This window comes from Mustela lutreola, chromosome 14 (genome assembly GCF_030435805.1).
Source record: "Mustela lutreola isolate mMusLut2 chromosome 14, mMusLut2.pri, whole genome shotgun sequence".
NCBI lineage: Eukaryota > Metazoa > Chordata > Mammalia > Carnivora > Mustelidae > Mustela > Mustela lutreola.
Genome location: NC_081303.1, coordinates 39,956,699 through 39,975,070, shown reverse-complemented (window position 1 = coordinate 39,975,070; position 18,372 = coordinate 39,956,699). Strand labels below are relative to the sequence as shown.

The 18,372-nt window shown below is 45.6% G+C and overlaps 1 protein-coding gene across 2 annotated transcripts; it reads left to right on the top strand.

Moving 5' to 3' along the window:
• Positions 1-2,133: 2,133 nt before the first annotated feature.
• On the top strand, positions 2,134-15,903 carry SERTAD4 (SERTA domain containing 4). Of its 2 annotated transcripts, none has more exons than XM_059146334.1 (4): positions 2,134-2,513; positions 7,600-7,791; positions 8,992-9,107; positions 10,992-15,903. In XM_059146334.1, exons 2-4 carry the CDS (start codon positions 7,617-7,619, stop codon positions 11,751-11,753), a joined length of 1,053 nt encoding a protein of 350 aa, XP_059002317.1. In that variant the 5' UTR covers positions 2,134-2,513; positions 7,600-7,616; the 3' UTR covers positions 11,754-15,903. The 2 variants fall into 2 exon arrangements, with proteins under 2 accessions (XP_059002317.1, XP_059002318.1); XM_059146335.1 differs by lacking the exon at positions 2,134-2,513 and adding an exon at positions 6,966-7,000.
• The last annotated feature ends 2,469 nt before the right edge of the window (positions 15,904-18,372 follow it).

The following is an 18,372-nucleotide window of genomic DNA, read 5'->3' as shown; positions in this document are numbered from 1 at the left end:
GGGCAGGGAAAGCTGTTAGTACAACATGCTAACCCAACATATCTGAACAGGACCGGGTCAAGTTCATACTCAAAACCATAAGAGTGCTGTGAAGGACAATGATTCGTGAAGTACAGTGATTTCATACTCATGTTGTGATGTCATTTTGTTGTAACATTAAAGCCAAGAGTCCTACCCACCCAAGGGCAATGCCAGTTTCCCAGAAGCCTCGTTTCTCAGAGCCAAAGCTCCAAAAGGTGCCAAAGCAACCCATGCTGATACTTAGTCTCATGTTATTTCTCAATTTTATGCTTAATTTGCTCCTTTTGGTTTTATGTATTTTGACACAGCCAAGTGTATGTGGGGATTTCCCCACAGTCCTTTAAATGCTATAAAACTTTAATATAGGGAGATAAAAACAATAATAAGCCATGCCTCCAAGCCCTCACATTTAGTTCTTCATTTGAGTTAGACACTAACCAGTTTTGGACACTGATTTAGACTTCCAAGTACTTGCACCACTTTAAATCCCCTTGCGTGTTTTCTTATTCTCTTCCCCCCACCCAAATGAAAATAATGTTCTGCCCATAAGCTGAGCATGCAACACCCACTGAGTGCACAAAATGACATCTTTACAGTTCTTAAGTTGTTATCATAATGGCCTATGTCGCTCACGAGCCAATGCAATTTAATATGGTTTTAATATGGTTCAGAAAAAAGCCAAGATGGATGCCCAATTCCCAATTTTAGGCATGCCATGCTGAAATGTCTTTTTGGAAAAAATGAAATAATGCTCCTGGAAGTCTGTTGAGTTAGTCTGTTTTCAGCATAATTGCCTTCCTTCAGCTTCCTAATACCCTTAAAACCTCTGAGAGTCTTTAAATGTACAAAGTTCAACAAAAATACCTTGAAAGTAGATTAGTTCTAATTATGTCTAATATTTGTTTGCTGCTTTATTGAATAAACTACATTTGTTTAAAAAAGAAAAGAAATTCACTTAACTGCACATCAGTCACCCAAATTTTAAGTGTACAAATGAAATGGAAAACATTTATTACACAAATTTAATTACAATTCTAAGAAATAAACATGCAAATTAGATAGAGTTCAATTTGCAGATGCTAATACTCATCCTTGATCTTATTCCTTTCCTCCCTGATTTTCAGTCTGTGCCTATCCTTGATTCCTAGGGAGCCAGGCAGCAAGAGGTTTGGTTTTTCACAGTCGGAGGATCACTGTTTTAAAGAAGTGTTATATTTAGCACATCTGGCATAGTAGCAGTAAACAAACATTATAGTCTTTGTAACACTTTTGTGCAGGTGCCTTGCCCCCGATTTTTTTAGGTCTATGCCTTCCAATCCTCTGTGTTCATTATACCTGAAATGACCCATCTCGACTATGGAGGAGTCCCTAGACAGAAGTTATGAATTAATGTTTCAAAAAACAAACTCCAATTGAGCCTAATACAGGGTAAAATTACTATTTGCAAAATAATGTGATTCCGGAGCTTAAATTACAGTCCCTTGACCAAGGACAACCTCCTTTATTACTTTTTTATTTCCTGGAGGTTTTTCCTGGAGGCTCCCCACCCAGAGAGAGTTGCCAATTCAAGTTGCAGGAGGACCAATGTTGCTTTTTTATACATATGCAGCTCTGGAGGGGAACGGGCGGGGGCGGGCGGCGAGAGGAGAATAACTGCTTGGTCCTGCAAAGACATCTGTTTCTCATCTCCGTTTGCTGTGGCAAAGGAGAAGAAAGTCTTTTGCAAAGGGTGGGAAAGGCACAGATTTTTCTTTGCTTGCTTTCTTTTCTTTCTTTCTTTCTTTCTTTTTTTTTTTTAAATCACACACACACAACAACAACAACAGAACTAAACCAAATAAAAAAAGAGAAGACATCTCAGAAGGTTGCAGAGTGAATAGTGAATACGTTATCCGGCTGGAGCCGAGCCCCCAGGGCTAGGGCGGGAGCCAGGGAGCGCGTGGGGTCTGGGCTGCGGGCTGGAGCTGGGCCCGCGTGTCCCCGGGCACCGGGAGGCGAGGGGAGGGGAGAGAGGGGAGACGAGGGAGGAGGGAGGGCGGGAAGGAGGGAAGGCGGCAGGGGGCGGGCTGGGGTGGGGGTGAGGGGAAGGCGCCCCGTGTGCTGCCTCCGGAGCGGCGGCGGCGGGAGCAGAGGGAGGGCGGGAGAGCGGGCGCGCTTGTCATGTTCCCTCTCTCACCCTGGGGGCATCCTGCAGAACCTCTCCTCGGAAATCCACGGGGAAATGGCAAACAGGATTGACGGGTTTCACACGCTCTTCGCTAGACAGAGCCGCTCATTATCATAACCGTCTGCAGCGACGGCGGCGCGGCGCCCCAGTCGCGGCGGCGGGACCTGCCGGGACCCTCGCCCGCCGCGCACCAGCGTCCACCGCCGACCGGGCCGCCGGGCCGGGCTCCGCGCGACTGTGCACCGGCGGCCGGGCTGGCGCCGAGCCCAGAGCGGACCAGCGGCGGCGCGAGCGCTCGGGCCGCCGCCTCCCGGCTGACCCCGCGGTAAGAGCCGGGCCGGGCGCGGGCGGCGAGGCCAGGGCGGGTGGAGGGCGAGGGCCGGTCCCCGCGGGCGTTTGCGCGCGCCCACCCGCGCCACCCACCCCGCACGCCCTCCCTGCCCCGGGGTCGCCGAGTGGACGCGCACCGGCCGGAGCGGGATCCGGGCGGCGCGGGGGCGAGAGGCGCCGAGGCGGCGCGGGCTTTTCCTGGGGCTGGCGTGCGCCGCGGGGCCTTTACCGGGGCGGGAACGGCGGCCGCCTGCGCGCACCGAGCCGACTCCGGGGGCGGGTAGGGATGGCAGCCCCGGGGAGATGCCAGGGTCCCCGGCGGCCGCTCCCTCCCTTCCCCTGGGGGCCGGGGGTCAGTAGGAGGGATGCCCCGGGGTCCGGTCGCCGCGGCGCGGGGCAGGTGGAGAGGGAGGGATTGTGGATGTCAGGAGCGCGCGTCTGAGAGAAAAAGGAATAGCTGCAGGAGCTGACACCTTCTGTCCTCCGCCACCTCCGCCCCCGCACTCTCCTCCCCGGCAGCCGAGCCGAGCCGCGCTGCGGGCGGCGGCGGCTCCTCTGTCCTCAGCTCACCTCCCCGGCGGGCTAGGCTGCTGCCCGCCTGGTCCACGCCTCCGCCTCTCTCCTCCCTTCCTCCCCTCCCGCCTCCTGGGCTCTAGCAACTTTCCCGAGTGCCCGGCTGGGGCTGGGGAGACGCGGGGGGGGGGGGGCGGCCCCCCGGGGCCAGGGTGTCGCGCACAGGGAGGTCGCCCGCGGGAGGTGCGGGCGCTGTCCCCCGCCGCCCGGGTCCCACGGCCGCGCAGGGCGCTCCTCCAGCCTCCGGCTCCGAGTGGGCTTGGCCGGCGAGGGAGGGCGGGCCGGGCAGGCATCTGCTGCGGGCTGGAGCGCGGGGCCCGGGCCAGCCTCGCCAGAGCCCTGCCAGCCGCCGTGAGTCATTTCCTTGGAATCCTACCTTTGGTGTTTATTTCCCTTAGAAGGAAACTTGTTTGAAGAAAAAAAAAAAAAAAAAAAAAGACGAAGAAGAAAAGAAACAGTAATAATAGCTCTTATTCTGAAGGAGAGGCGCACGGCTCCGGCACCGTGGAAAGACAACTTGCCTTTGTTCCCAGACACTTGGGGTGTTGTTTACTTTCTCCTGCGGCCGGCGGCCGGCAGGGCTCCGCTCGTTACCCTGGAAGGGGCTCAGGGGCCATGGCACCGACCCCTGGGGGTGTGTCAGTGCCGGAGCCCGGACGCGGTGCCTGCAGGGGGTCGGTTCGTCAAACCTCACGACCCCTGTCTTGGGCCTGGGATGCGGAGATCTGGCGCCAGGGCTCGGACACCCGGACACCCCATCTTCTCCGTCAGGCCCACCCCCAGCCTTTCTAGCCCCAGGACCTGCCCTAAAGCTCCGGGCTTCTGGAAGCTACAGCTGAGAAATGCACTTTCCAGAGTAGACAGGTGTACTGCAGGGACGGACAGAAAAGCGACATCTATTTAGAAGGGTTGAAGGATTTCCTTCCACCAATTCAGCCCTTCCATCACCAGCAGGAGCAGCAGCAGCTGGACGAACTGTTGGGATCTTGTTAAGCACAACTTCGAGGTCAGGCGCTTGATTCCACCTGGGCAGCACCAAAGGTGCATTGAAAACATGAGCCCTTTACTTCTCTGCGTTTCACTGTGGGAATCCGATCTCTAACTGCTATAATGCTCTTAATGTTCTCTAATTTCCTATGAGAGATGGGGGGAGGGGTGAGCGAAGAATGACCAGGAACCCGTTAGATTCAAGGGGCCACTGAATCTTAGGTGGCCGGATCTGTGGGCCAGCCGCTCATATTAGCATTAGAATGGCTTTCTGGAAAGAACAAGCGTAACTCATGGAAAAACCAAATTGTGTAGCAATGCCTGGTAACTTTACGATGAACGTTTGCTGGAAAAGCATGACATTTTAGCCCTCAGCCTTCTTGGAATCCTTGAGGTGTCATTTCATTTCATCCAGTTGGGTGACAAAACAGATATGCAGGAGGAGCCTGGGGATAAGAGGTTAGGAGCTTTTTATTTTTAAATTTTTAAAACCCATATATAGGCCAGACACACTTTAACCGCCTACTTTTGAAACCACTCACTTCTGATGTTAAAAAAAAAAAACAAATTTTACCATAAATGTACATCTTTGTGGTTATATCTAATATTAACAACATATGAATTTGTGGATTTAAACTTCTGAACTCAGTATCAGAATCATAGTGTAAGTCTTATCCTATAGAGAATAATGAGTTTGGATCTGTACATATAATACAAATAAAGAGTTATGTGAAATATTGGTGCATAGCACCACCCAGTCCTAATGCTTCATGAATGTAGAACTTGCCTTCTTAATTTTTTAACATCCCTTCATAAATTCTGAATAGACTAGGAAGAATTCACTGCAAAATCTCTTGTCTGCTCCCAAATAATCCGAAGTCATTCATACTTTATTCAGACTTAGAAATACCATTTGTGGCACTCAGTTTCTCCGACTTTGGATTTTGTGTGTAAAAGTTTCCAGTTCAAAAAGAAAAAGTTAAGAGAAATCAGATACCATAATGGAAAAAAAAAAGCCAAGATAAAAGTCCTAAGCTGTGTTATAAGTTCAGATGCATCCTGATAGGATTTCATATGCTGGAATCAACACTAACAAACAGAAACTGAAATCCTTAACCCAAACAGCCACAAGGATCAGTCATTAAAATGGAAACAAACTCTTAGGAACATAAAATAGCACAGGACCATATAATGTCCTATTAAACAAAGGTAATTGCATTAAGGGGCCTACAAATGCTTCATGTTCTTAAGAGATGTGGATTTGTCAACCTCCTCTGGTTTTATGCTATAAAAGTTCAATATAGTGGCCCCTGGGTGGCTCAGTCAGTTGGGCATCTGCCTTGGGCTCAGGATCCAGTCCCACATCAATCTCCCTGCTCAGTGGGGAGCCTGCCCCCCCCACCACTCATGCCTTCTCTCTCTCACAAATAAATAAATCTTTTTTTTAAAAAAAGTTCAATGTAGACAAAAAGCTTGGGTCTTATTCCCAGAATCCAGCACAAAAGTGAGTGTGAATTTCAAGCTGGAAAATACTGTTGCAGTCAGTGAGAGAGGGCTACTGAGAGAGAGCTATAATTCATATGCTCCTGGCAGGAGCACTTACTGGTACAAGTGCCTTTTATAATAGGTTAAGATGTTAGACCATTTATGAGAGTCTCCCAGGGAATAAATTATCATGAGGTTCGATAACTTGTTTGGATGCTGAGTTTGAGGGGTGATAGACAGAATATCTTGGTTTATCAAATCAATGTAGTGTAAATTTTTTGATGAGTCAAGAACAAAATAAATGGCATGCCCCACCATTTCCTTCTAGAGAATAATCGAACTTCTCTCTCTTTTTTTGCCTTGTAATAAGATTTTACTTACAGCAATTCCTTGGCTGCTCCCTCTTTGGAGGGCATTTTAGAAGAGAAGGGGTATGTGGTTTAGCCTCCCAAATCGCTGGGTCCTCATTCTAGCCACTGACACCGAGACTTCCCCTACTTCATCCTTCAGTGAAGTTGGGACAGAACTTAGGATCTCAAGGAGAAGCCTGGGTAAAGAGTAGAGTCATTGCTGTCAAGAGCTGCTGTTAGCCATAAAGACCTCCTCACTTCTGTAAAGCTGTCTCCCCTTCTCCTGGTGGTTTTCCTTCCTTTCCCTCGAAGTGAACCCTCATTAGAACACGTAGGTAATCCTAGCCTCCTGCTGGACAGCAGGGGACTCACCCTTTTCCAAAAATGTTAGGAGCTGTGTCATTTGGAGAAGAAAGCATGAATACACCTTAGCGTATATTTGAAAGATAATCTATCTTCAGAGAGCAAGCCTGACATCAGTCTTTGTGACAGTTCTTTTAAATGGCAGAGTGGGATAGGAGAGGTTCCGGTCTTGCAAAAGAACTCGCAGTTAATAAGGCGCGGAGGCTTCTCTGCCGTCACCACTGATCTCTGGCCCAATCGGTCTTTTTGCCGGAGTATCAGACTCTTTCCCCTTGAACCCACCCTTGACCCTGCCTTGAATCTTAGCTGGGGCCAAGTGAAGCCCCAGAACTCCGCTGGAAGTGGCCCACAGCACCTGAGCCCATCAGGAGCCCTGCAGGCATCACGGAGCAAAGAGGCTCCCAGGCTCCCCGCAAGCCGCCGCCCCCCCCCCCCCCGGGGGAAGGGGTGTGAACCGGAGAGGAGGGCCGCAGCATGGTGCCCCTTGGAAAGTTGCTGCCTTGTGTCTGGGCCTCGCGGAGGAAAGAGTTGCAGGCAGCCTCTGGCCCTGAAGCCCTGGCTCCTGTTTAATATTCTGCCTGCTCCGTTGATGTTGTGCTTGGCTCCTGTGGGGCTGCAACTCCCGGCTTGAAACTGGAGCCAATTTTCTGTCTTCATCTTACAGTGTTTTGACTGGAGGCAGATCCAGTTCAGGCCGATCAGGGCTGGTGGAAACAACTACCAAGTGTGTCTCTGTCTGCTTCGTTTTGGGAGAAGAAAGTGGAGGGAGCCCTAAACTGGTGTAGAGGATCTGGCCCCGCGGAAAGGAGAGGAGGGGGCAGCCGCCCTGCCCCAGCCGACCCAGAGCCTCAGCAGGGATGACGGTGGAGATTTTGGCCTCTACACCCTTTTGACTGATTAGCGGATTTCATCAAAGGAGACTCTCGGGATTGACTAGAAAATTGATTTTGCCTTATTAATAGAAAGGAGGTGCAAGGGTTTGGGACTTGCCTCTTAGCGGTACATTTTCTGCCGGAAGGTCAGGGGGAAAATGTGTTCAGGAGGCAAAGCAGCTGTCTCAAATGGGGCTGAGGGGAATCTGAGAACAATAAGAAATGGGGTTTTAAAGATCCGCCCATGAAATGCAGATTGCTGAACACAGAGGCTGAGCTAATAGCAGCGAGAGAGTTTGCTGAGGTTTTCTTTGAAAAAATAATAAAATGTTTTCAGGGTGAAGGGGAGAACTGGGAAGCAGAAGTTTCCCAAAGCAGAGTAATGATCATGCCAAGGCCATCCCCTGGCTTACTCTTGACTAGGGCTATTTTCTTTCTTTTTTTTCTTTAGATCTGAGGCGGTCAGAGATGACTCTGGTTCTGTCCATGAATAGATTCTGCGAGCCCATTGTCTCAGAAGGAGCTGCTGAAATTGCTGGGTACCAGACACTATGGGAGGCTGACAGCTACGGAGGCCCGAGTTCCCCTGGGCCAGCACAGGCTCCTCTGCAGGGAGACCGGGGAGCCGGTCCCCCACTGGCAGGTACTGCCCTTGACCTCCCCCCACCAGCCCTGCCCTCTGCAGCCAGACTAGTGAGCGGGACTGGTGTCTCCTGTCTCCGGGCGCCCTTCTGAGCCCAGAGAGAGCTGCTAGTCCAGGGACTTCCAGGCTCTCTGTGCCCCTCTCTTAACTGAGCCCTGGGCTCCGGGAGAGGATCAGAGGCGATACTGAAATTGCATTCAAATCTGCGTCTACACGTGCTGCTGCTTCGTGTGTAAGTCATGCCACCTATACTTTTTAAAGAACCAAACCAGATTTTGAGACCCTGAGTTTGGGTTTTGGTTTTTCACCCTGCGGAACATGGTTCTCTTCAGAGGTACACAAGCCCTGGTGAGCTTTTGACAATGAAATCTTTATCCCCTGAGACGTAAAGGAATCTGCACTTTGGGCCAGAAGCTATGTGTCTTCTCTTTTTACTAACCACACAATTGGCTTTCGTATTCAGGGGGAATTTTTTTTAGATACAGGAGTATGTTCTTCCTAATTCTTTATTCTTATATTCTAAGATAAGTTCCTTGGATTTTTGTGTGGTGTGCTTTAAAAAAAAACAAAACCTAAAATGTAAACTAAATACTTCTTGAAGTTTATTTGGGATTAAAAGCTCTGTTCGTTCAAAATTGGACCCTCATTTAATTCATGATTGACATGTTACATTTTTGAGAGAGAGAAAAGGACTTTGGTTAACCCATATTTTAGTCTTAAGCTAAAATTTTTTTAGTTTCGTATTTTGAAAGAAGAAATATTATAACTCCAATGTTCAGATAGTCATTTGCTTCTTTACCCACAGCCAATAGCATTTTAAAGTTATTTGGTTATTCGTGCTTATGGTAAAAGGTGTATATGTTTGACCAGTGGTGCCCTATTATCGTGGATTTAATTAAGCAGTTTGAATAAATACTATCCTCCCCTTTATGAATTTTGCTGTTTGTGCATAGAATTAAGATTCTAAGTATTTTGTAAATGCTGACATAGGTCATTTTCCTTTATGATTACCTAGAAATCCTTGCCTATCCTGGGTCACAGACCTCTGTATGATAGCAAATATTAAGACCAATGTTTATTTTTAATCATCACATGTACAGCCAAATACGTAGCCAACTTATCTTCTATAAGGAAAGTATTTTGTTTAGAGAACCTCTGGCAAACCGCATGTCATTTGTCGTATCTGATTTATTACCACAGGATCACATTACAGGGGAATTTCAAATCCTATAACAACATCCAAGATCACATACTTTAAGAGGAAGTATGTGGAAGAAGAGGATTTTCACCCACCACTCAGCAGCTGTAGCCATAAAGTATGTTTTTTTAATAGTCATTATTTTTATTAAGAATTTAAGATACTTAGTAACAGTTGCCTGATCCATTTCCAGAAATTAAATTGTTCCACCCAAGCAATGAAAATGAGCCACTTCTCAGCAGAGCCATATTAATCGTTGTCACTTTTTTGGGTCCTCTGTTATTTTCACAAGTAGTGGAAGAAAGAGCCAGCAGGAGCTCCTCTACCCAGAAATAACAAAATTATATAATCCAAGGAACATCTTTTTTACAAATGTCTTGATTGTTCTCAAGTTGCGTTAGTGGTTATGAGCCATCCATGTTTTCACATGTGTGCAGAAATGCACCATTCTTTCCTGACATCTCCCCTCTCTCCACGCTCTAGGTCCCATGGCCAGAGCCCCTTCTATGTGTGCCCACCTGGGAGCAGTTTCCCCGGGGCTTCTCTTGACCCATTAGAGGTAGACTCACTATCGCTTGAGTGTGTGCTTGCAAGTAAAAACTCACACTGCATTGTATACACGTTACGGAGGCTTAGTTTGTTAAAATATGTAATTCATCCCTGGGAAAAATCACAGCTGACTCTTCTGCATGCTTAAGAAAAAAATAATGGGATCCAGGAAGTGCCTAGAAATAAGGAACTGGCCACCTAACCTTTTCAAATACCAGTTCTTTTTCCTTATGGTTCTCTTCCTTTAAAAAAAAACTATCTACAGATGTAATCAAGGAGGGTATAACCCAGACCATGGTTTTCTGAGAGGCGGAGAGGATTTTTAATTTTTCAATTCATCTTCCTCTGTATCTCCTCTTACCCCCTCTCCTTGCCGTCTCACGAGCATATCCTTCAGGTGTTGCTTTGACCTTGCTCATAAAGACACCGGCATGGGTTGGTGCATGCTGGGCTTTTCTCTGACTGTATAGTTCCTGCCTTTGGTTAACCCGGGCAGGCTTTGTTTGCAGTTCCTCAGGTCATGCTACCAGGTGGCTTTTTTTTTTTTTTTTTTTTTTAATATGACCTGGAAAAGCTGGTCACCAGGACATAAGCAGTTTATTTCCTCTTTCATTTCTGTGTTATGGTTGTGACTGTTTCTCAGTAGCTGCTGGATTTATACTAGTCATCACCCAGTGATAGTATCATAGTGCTCAGAAGTGAGTCTTCTCATTTCCTTCCTGCATCTCTCCTCCTGCCTGGCCCCAGAAGGAGGCTTGCTTTGGCCCCTCTACTGACTGATGGTTTCAGGGGCTGAGCCTCAATTATCACTGTCCCTCAGTTGAGTAAGGATAATTGCAAGTGTGAAAGCCAGAGGGACAGCGCTGAATGTAGCTCTTGTGCTCTTAGCCAGGGTTTGAAGTAGACTTATGACCTGCATTTTGACATCTTTCAAAAGACACCGACATATAAATACACGAGTGTATGTGTGTGCACATGCATGGGTTTGTATACACCCACAGAAAAGCCCAAGTATCCTAAGAGTACAGCTTGCTGGATTTCACAGCAGAAACATATCTATGTAACTAGCATCCAGATCAAGAAACAACATAACCAGCAACTGAGAACCCCTCCTCGCGCCCCTCATTACTATGTCCCTTTCTTCCGGAGAAGCCGCTCCCCTGACTTCTAGTAGGGCAGAGGAGTTGTGTGTTTTGGCATCTCCCTCAGCCACAGAAACACAAACAGCCTCACCTGTCCCTGCTGAGGTCTGCAGGGGGAGCGGATTCCCAGGTGCTTGGACTGCACCTTTGAGGCAGGAAGCCGGGGAGGGTCATTAGCAACACCGAGGACAGCATCCCTAAGTGAACCTGGGAGGAACAGGACCACAGCATGCCCAGAAAGAAATCTACTGCAGTGGCATGCTTACACAGCCCACGTCCTCTAAGTTTTCTCTTCCGTGTTTGGTTTTTAGACCATCTCGATTTTTGAGGAACGAGCCCATATCCTGTATATGTCATTAGAAAAGCTCAAGTTTATCGATGATCCTGAAGTGTACCTCCGAAGGTCCGTCCTTATCAACAACTTGATGAAACGGATCCACGGCGAGATTATCATGCAGAATAACTGGTGCTTTCCTGCCTGCTCTTTCAACGGCCCCTCTGCCCAAGAGTGGTTTCTGGCTCAAGACTGTCCTTACCGAAAACGACCGCGGATGGCCAAAGAGGAGTGTGAAAAGTTTCACGCCTGCTGCTTTTACCAGGAATGTGGTGGTCACTACCTAAACCTGCCCCTTTCTGTCCATGCTAGTGTCGGAAGTGCCTCCACCACTGCCCCCTCTTCCTCCTCATCTTCCTCTTCCCCTCCCCCTCTGCCTTTACCGAGTTGTTCCCACCAGGTGGATTTCAATGTAGGCTGTGCGTCTGCTTACAAGGGTGATGGTCAGGTACCCGCCAGCGAAATCTTTGTCACTAATGTCAGGTCACTAGGTGTTCAGGAAAAGGCCACATTAAGTGAGGAGAAGGCAAATAGCGACACCACCAGGGATGGTGGCCCATTAAGCCATGAACCTGTGGGAAACGACCTTGCTTTTGAGTGCAAAGGCCAATTTTATGATTATTTTGAGACTGGATATAATGACAAAAACAACGTGAGTGAGTCTTGGAAAAAGTCCTTAAGGAAAAAGGAGCCTTCACCAAGTAACAAACCGTGCTGTGGCAAAGGGAGCAAACTATGAGCCATCTTTCCACCGAACCTCTGAAGCATGCACAGCATGACCAGTTAGCTCTCATAGATTTTATTTTGAATGGATTTTATAGTTTTGTACAACTGATAAAATTATGCCATGAACACGCCGTGTCGTTTTAATGCCTGGAGAGCAGGTTGCGTAAATCCTCTGTAGAGTAGGCATCAGCGAGCTACTTCTCAATGTGGTGATGTTACCAAGAACACAGTTGACTCGATGCTTAAAAGTAAACCTTAGTTTTCTCACAGAAAAGGTCCAGTAGATTAGACTGGGGGACAGTGTGCCCTTGTGACCTTTCCATGATCCCCCCCCCCAAGGAGCCTGTCACTAGCTAAGAAACGGCAACACGTTCGCCAATCAATTAGGTAGTTGTTTGGTCAGCAAACCAACATAACCAGCAAAGGATGTCTGCTGCTTCTATGTGATACAGTATTTTTTTTCTGAATGAAAGACTGAAGACAGGGAGCTAGATGAAGTGGCTTCACCGTGCCGTTAAGGACTTGTCTTTAACAGTCTTGCATGACAGACGAAAATAGGATGTAACATAATGAAACACCTGTCTAGGGGTGGCAATCAACAATATGTGGAAAAGGGTAATCCCTGCGAGTTCCTGGCTTGCCTGCGATGCGTGATCAGGCAGTTAGAGAGGTGTTATACAGGGCGATTTTTGGTGCCTTACTTTATCTTAATTTTTGCCAATGTGAAAATTAAGGATAAATCAGAGTTACAGCAGGGATTTAACAAACAGGAAAAAAATACACAGGGTGGATCAGTATTGTTTGGAAACCGTTAACTTCGAAACTATTGTGTTTAACTTTTGATTCAACATCTCTATTCTTCCTTTGTTTTTTGATGCCCAATTGCTTTTGGATTTGGCATTTTTAGAAAGGGATGGGGGAAACAATAGAGCTGTTAGAAACCAGCACTAAGCTGCTTGAGCTTTTCTATGGCAACGGGTCTGTTGCTGGGGTTTGGGTTTTTTGGGTTTTGGGTTGTTTTGTTTTGTTTTGTTTCCTTGTCCAATGAAGTTCATGAACCGGTGGCATGCATTATACTTTAATCTGTTTTGCATCATTTCACTCGTTTAGATTATAAAAGCATGTGGTTTTTTATATATGACTTTTGCTGTTGATTAAGAAGCACAATGTTAATAAATGATGTGGTGATCAATAAGGTTTTATCTTAAAGAATGTAAAGACTTTAGGTTTTGGAAAGTTATTTTGGAGAAATGGGACTCAGTTGGCAATAGCTACCATGTATTCGGGCCACAGTTTTCTCAATGATTTCTTTAATTTGTACATTTGCAAGAGTGTTCAGAGTGCCCCTCTGACCGTCCGTCCTCCTACTCCAGCCAACTCCTCCTGCTAAACTGTACTCCAGTTTCCAAGATTGCTAATTGACTTGGGCCTCCTTAAACAGTACTTCACAGGAACCAAATGCCAAATGGAGGAAATAAGTCCTCCCAGTTTCTCCAAGATAAAAGCTTTTTTATTATGCTATTAATATTAAATATAGGTCTCATTCATACAGTGTATGAGTAGGATCATCATTTGGACAATGTCCACAAGGACCAATTTTTAAAACATGTTCTTGTGTTATGGCTAATAGTCTAGTAACATTTTGTCCTTTATTTTCAATATTTGATAAACATTTGATGTTGAAAACTTAGATGATAGATGCTTGTATATGAATGTGTTGTAATAAAGTGAGGTTTTCTTGATATATATTTATTAAAATGATCAAAATGCATTAAGATTTCCTAAATTTTAATGATCATCGGCAATGTTTCTGTTTTCCGTTGCTCTTTCTCCTTTAAAAAACTCAAGATGTCTAGTGGGCAGTGGCCACACGGGAGTATTCAAAATGAAAGACTTCTTTCAAGAGGTCAACCTGACAGGTGTTTTAGAATGGTCCTAGTTTGTGAGTTAGATTTCCGTTAATTAAGAGGCCAATGTTAATAAATGATGTGGTTGGTCATCAAGAAGGTTTTATCTTTAAGAATCTAAAGATTTTTTCATTTTTGCAAAGTTTCTGACCAAAAAAACAAAAATAGTAACACAAATACTGAAGGAATCCTGGCTGATCGCTTTATGGAATGTCAAATTGTCACAAAGATGACCTGTATGTCAGCAGTCAAAATAGCAATAGATTACTGCTGGTATTCCATACCACTCTGTTTTAAGGTTGCTAGTAGAGGCTAACATTTCATTTGATAAAGGGAGAAAGCTTGTTGGGAGCTTAATTGTCACGTGTAACATTCTTACTATGAATGTAATAAATCCAAGAGATTTACATATGAAAGAAATTACATCCCTTTTGCTCTTTAGAAAGCCCCCCTCCCCCACATTATCAGATAATGTTCCTCTTGATGGTCAAAGTTGTAAAGTGACAGGTGATGATTTTCCAGAGCCCTCACCTGAGCTGTGGCCTCAGGCATCTACAGCAGAACCCATTGGAGCTTCTCTACTGGACGATTAGGGGCCTTTGAATTCAGCAGCATTAAAATTTGTAATTTTTAGTCATCAAGCTTTTGTCCCTAAGACATTTCTAGCATACCAAAAGACATGCCTCCACTCCTTCCCCGAAAACCCCTAAACACCCATCCAAATAAGAATGTTCCTTTGGTTGGTATAAGAGCATTAGGGCCTCTTAGGGGCCTGTTTCACCATTTCTATTCAGAAGATACTCAGTTCAGTCTTTCCAGGTGCCCAAGGCATAGATAATAATTTACTGACTAGGTTCTAGAGTTCTGTCTCAGAGACTGGTAAGGCTAAAACACTCTGCACCCCATACTCTGTCTACCCACTGGAAGTAGCACCCTTTCTCATGACTGGGCTCTGCTTTAAGGAGAACCTGATAGGACAGATTCCAGACTTTTAAAAGTTAAATGAGGCGAAATCTTCACTTAAAATGGCCCAGCTCCCCCCAAGAATGCCTTTAATTGCTACTCCCTGAGGCATCTAGGTGCACCTCGTTAACCAAATCATTAACCTTTGCCTCTGGTCCTTCCTCTTATAGTGGCAATTGTAGAAGATGGTCTGGCAGAGTCACTTCAAAGGAGCACAGATATCAACCGTGCTTTGCCTCCAACTCTTAAAATCCTACGAATCTGTCCTTCACCTTGAAGGGGTCCCAAGGACAGGATTTCAGCGGCCAGGACTTGGGAAGCTGGTAGAAAAACTCAAAGCCAATGGAAGTGGCTATCTTACTACCAGTGACTAAGTAGGTTAAGGCATCTTCGGCATGGTCTTTTAAGACAATAGAGATTCAGAACGTTTTGTTTCATAAGGGCAGAAGCAAGTGAATGAACCTTTATTTTAAGAGATCCTAGTTAACTCCATCAAAGCAGGGCTACCCAGCCCTCCAGTCATGAACTTGTATTACAGCTCCACTTAATGACTTCCTTTCGGTGTGTCTAGAGAAGAGCTGAGAACAACTTGGAGCAGACATGGGCGTTAAGAGTTGTCAACTTAACAATAAATATCAGACAAGGATATAGGATTCCCATGTAACATAACTAGGCTTTTCTATTCCTCAAACAAGTTGTGAGCAGAAAATGCTTTTGAAAATAATTAGCTGTTCAAATCCATTTTAATGACAGCCCCTTAAATTTGAAGCTATTTCATTCATAGTTAAGGTTATCCTTGCCTATTTTGCTAGGCCGTTTCCAAAACGAGGGTGCAGCAGGTCCTGAACAATGATGGTTTAAACAAGATGCAGAACTGCGCATGAAGAGAGGAATGACATCAGTATTTCAGTGATGAGAGACAATGTACGGTTTCTAGTAATTCATGTTAAGATCGCTGTGCTCTGATTGCGGCTTAACCTGAAATGCATTCAGGATCTTGTAAGTCACTACTCAAGGCCTCCATGGCTTTCCTACACAGTACAGTGTGTAAGCGAGGTCGATTATCTGCACATGGCTAGCACTGCTCCATTGGTTGTGAGAGCTACATGACCGAGGGTGAAACAGTTACTACTTTAGAGATTGTTTCCAGCCCTGCGTACATGCCGTATTTCAACTGGGAGAATTCACTCAGGAAAAGCACTTGAAAAGATGTAAGTTATGAACACTTGAATCTCGCATCCTGCCATAAAGTGCATCAGCAAGTGAGTTTAATAAAACATGCTGTTTAAAATAGTCTGTAATTTCCTGTTTCTGCGTTTCCCTCCAGTATCTGTGACAGGCTGAAGAACCATGACTACATGAAGGGCATTTACACAAGCTCGCCTGGTGGAGTTTGCAAACCATTGCTATGAGCTTCAGCTTCTTTGGTAAACAGTTCTCTGGTGGGCTAGCTATGGTTGTTGTTTTTTTCCTTGGTGTTGGTCCAATTTGTTAATTTTGAGAATGCAAACTACTTATTCATAGCCTGGAAACACCTGCTTTTGACCGTGGTGAAACTGATAGAACGTATGGAGACGAATTAGTCATTCGTTGCTCATGAAGTACCCACGTGTTTCTCAACCCCATTTTTATAATCACTCCTTTGATTTAAAATTATAAAATCTTATAAAATGCCATATCTGAGGGATAGAACACACCTAGAAAACTTGCAAGGACGTAAGTTGTGATCCCTCTTTCTGCCAAGATCTCAAGACAATGGACAAATAGTGAAATTTGGGAGAGACCCAATCTGCCCCACGGTCAGTGCTGCCCAGCCTGGCGTGGCTTTCAACAGGGATTGCCTTCATCCAGGTCATTCCATGGCAGCAGCTGCATCCATGCATCAGGCATGTGACACTCCTTTCCCTGCCAATGCCAGCCTAAGTATGCCTGCGGATGTTTTCTGAGGTGAGTGCAATGAGCTACAATCAGATATAAACTATCCTGGCAATTGATGAAGCCGAACTTTCTCAGTGCACCTGGCCCAGCACTCAGGCTTCCCCGAAACTCACAAAACACCTGTGTGCATGATAGAGCAAAGATGGAGAATGACAGGCTATGAGGCATGGGTTTTCAGCAAGAGGTTGGGAGCTGCTCTGTGGTGGAGTAGAGTGCCAGAAGTCCGAGATTGACAGTGGCCCGCATGCATTGCAGAATGAACTCACTTTCTTTAAGGAAAAGTCTAAAGATGAAAAAGGAATGACCTTTTTTTTGGGAGATCAACTTCTTTAGGAAGACAGGAAAACAATTTCAGGGACGAAAGGATTTCCTTTATGTTTTTGCAAGAAGAGAGAAATGGGTTGTCTGGTCTTTCTGGGAGCTGGGAGCTTTTCTCCTAGTTTTCCAAGCCCTTAGATGCCGTGTGCTTTTCAATTAATCCATCAAATGATCTTGGTTACTAGGTATAGTTATTAGTCCAAGGCACCTCTCTCCTGTTCAGTTGAACTGCATAGCAATTGTAAGTTTCTCGTGAGGCTGCAATAGAGCAGAGGGTTAAAAGTGGGATTTAGAATTACTGCTTGGGTACAAATCCCACTCTGTCACTGTAGCTGTGCAGTCTTGACCTTGGCTTGCAGCCCCTTGACTTCCTGGTGCCGTGATTTTCTTGTCTATAAAATGAGGTGGCATAATGTACACACCTGGCGAGTTTGCCAGGTTTAAAGACTTTAATATCAGAGAGTGACTGGTCCTTGCCTGGATACACATGATGGATATGCAGTCACGGTGAATCTCCGTGAGATCTCCATGAATGTCCCTGGATGCCCCGAAGGCAGGACCTTGACAGCTCCTGATTCTCCTTTTTGTGGAAAGCGTTCAGCCTTTTGGGTTCTGTACAACAAGCTTCAAACAAATACAGAGATGATGTCAAGCCTGGAGACCTAGGACCCGCAGACAGCTATGAAAGTAGTCACTAGGGTTCTTGAGATATTTTTAACATTTCAAAAGGTTTACTGGAAATCATAAAATTTCCTGAAAGCAGCTGCATAGGCTAACCCATGGCAGATTTCTTGACTGTTGCTTGGAACTGAACCAGCTCTGGGTTCACACAGCACAAATCAAGAAGGAACTCTGGGAAAATGAAGGCATTATGTTTAATAAATACAATTGGTTTCATAGATAGGATCTGAGGATCTCTCTCAGTCAGATCTCAGATCTCTCTGACTATCTGAAGGGAATAAGAGGTATAAACCTTATAAATGAAAAGATGAAAAACCATTAACTTCTGACTCATCCTAGGATTTGTCAAAGTTCAAGCTTATTCAATTATGGTATTATTCTCTTAGATTTAGTTTTTACTCAGAGAAAAATACAGTATCAAATATGGATAACTTAGACCCAAAATGATTTCTAGTGTTCCTACATCTGGTAATGGAGACCAAAGAATTATTTCCTGGTTAACTGTAACTTTGAGGACATGGCCTGTCATAAAATAACTAAGACACGGTTTTCACCTACAAGATCTAAGTTTTAAAAAGCAGATTAACTGAGGCACATGGGTGGCTAAGTTAATTAGGTACCTGCCTTTGGTTCAGGTGATGATCCTAGGGTCCTGGGATCCAGCCACCCATCAAGCTCTCTGCTCAGTGGGGAGCCTGTTTCTCTCTCTGCCTACTTGTGATCCTCTGTCAAATAAATAAATAAAATATTTATTCATTTGTTTTTAAAGATTTTATTTATTTATTTGATGGAGAGAGATCACAAGTAGGTAGAGAGGCAGGCGGG

What these genes read in the sequence shown, in the direction of transcription:
- SERTAD4 (XM_059146334.1), top strand. Translation starts at nt 7,617, where the DNA reads ATGACTCTGGTTCTGTCCATGAATAGATTCTGCGAGCCCATTGTCTCA. An exon ending in AGCCGGTCCCCCACTGGCAG is followed by an intron (nt 7,792 to 8,991) that starts GTACTGCCCTTG and finishes TTATTACCACAG; the next exon opens with GATCACATTACAGGGGAATT. An exon ending in TCAGCAGCTGTAGCCATAAA is followed by an intron (nt 9,108 to 10,991) that starts GTATGTTTTTTT and finishes TTTGGTTTTTAG; the next exon opens with ACCATCTCGATTTTTGAGGA.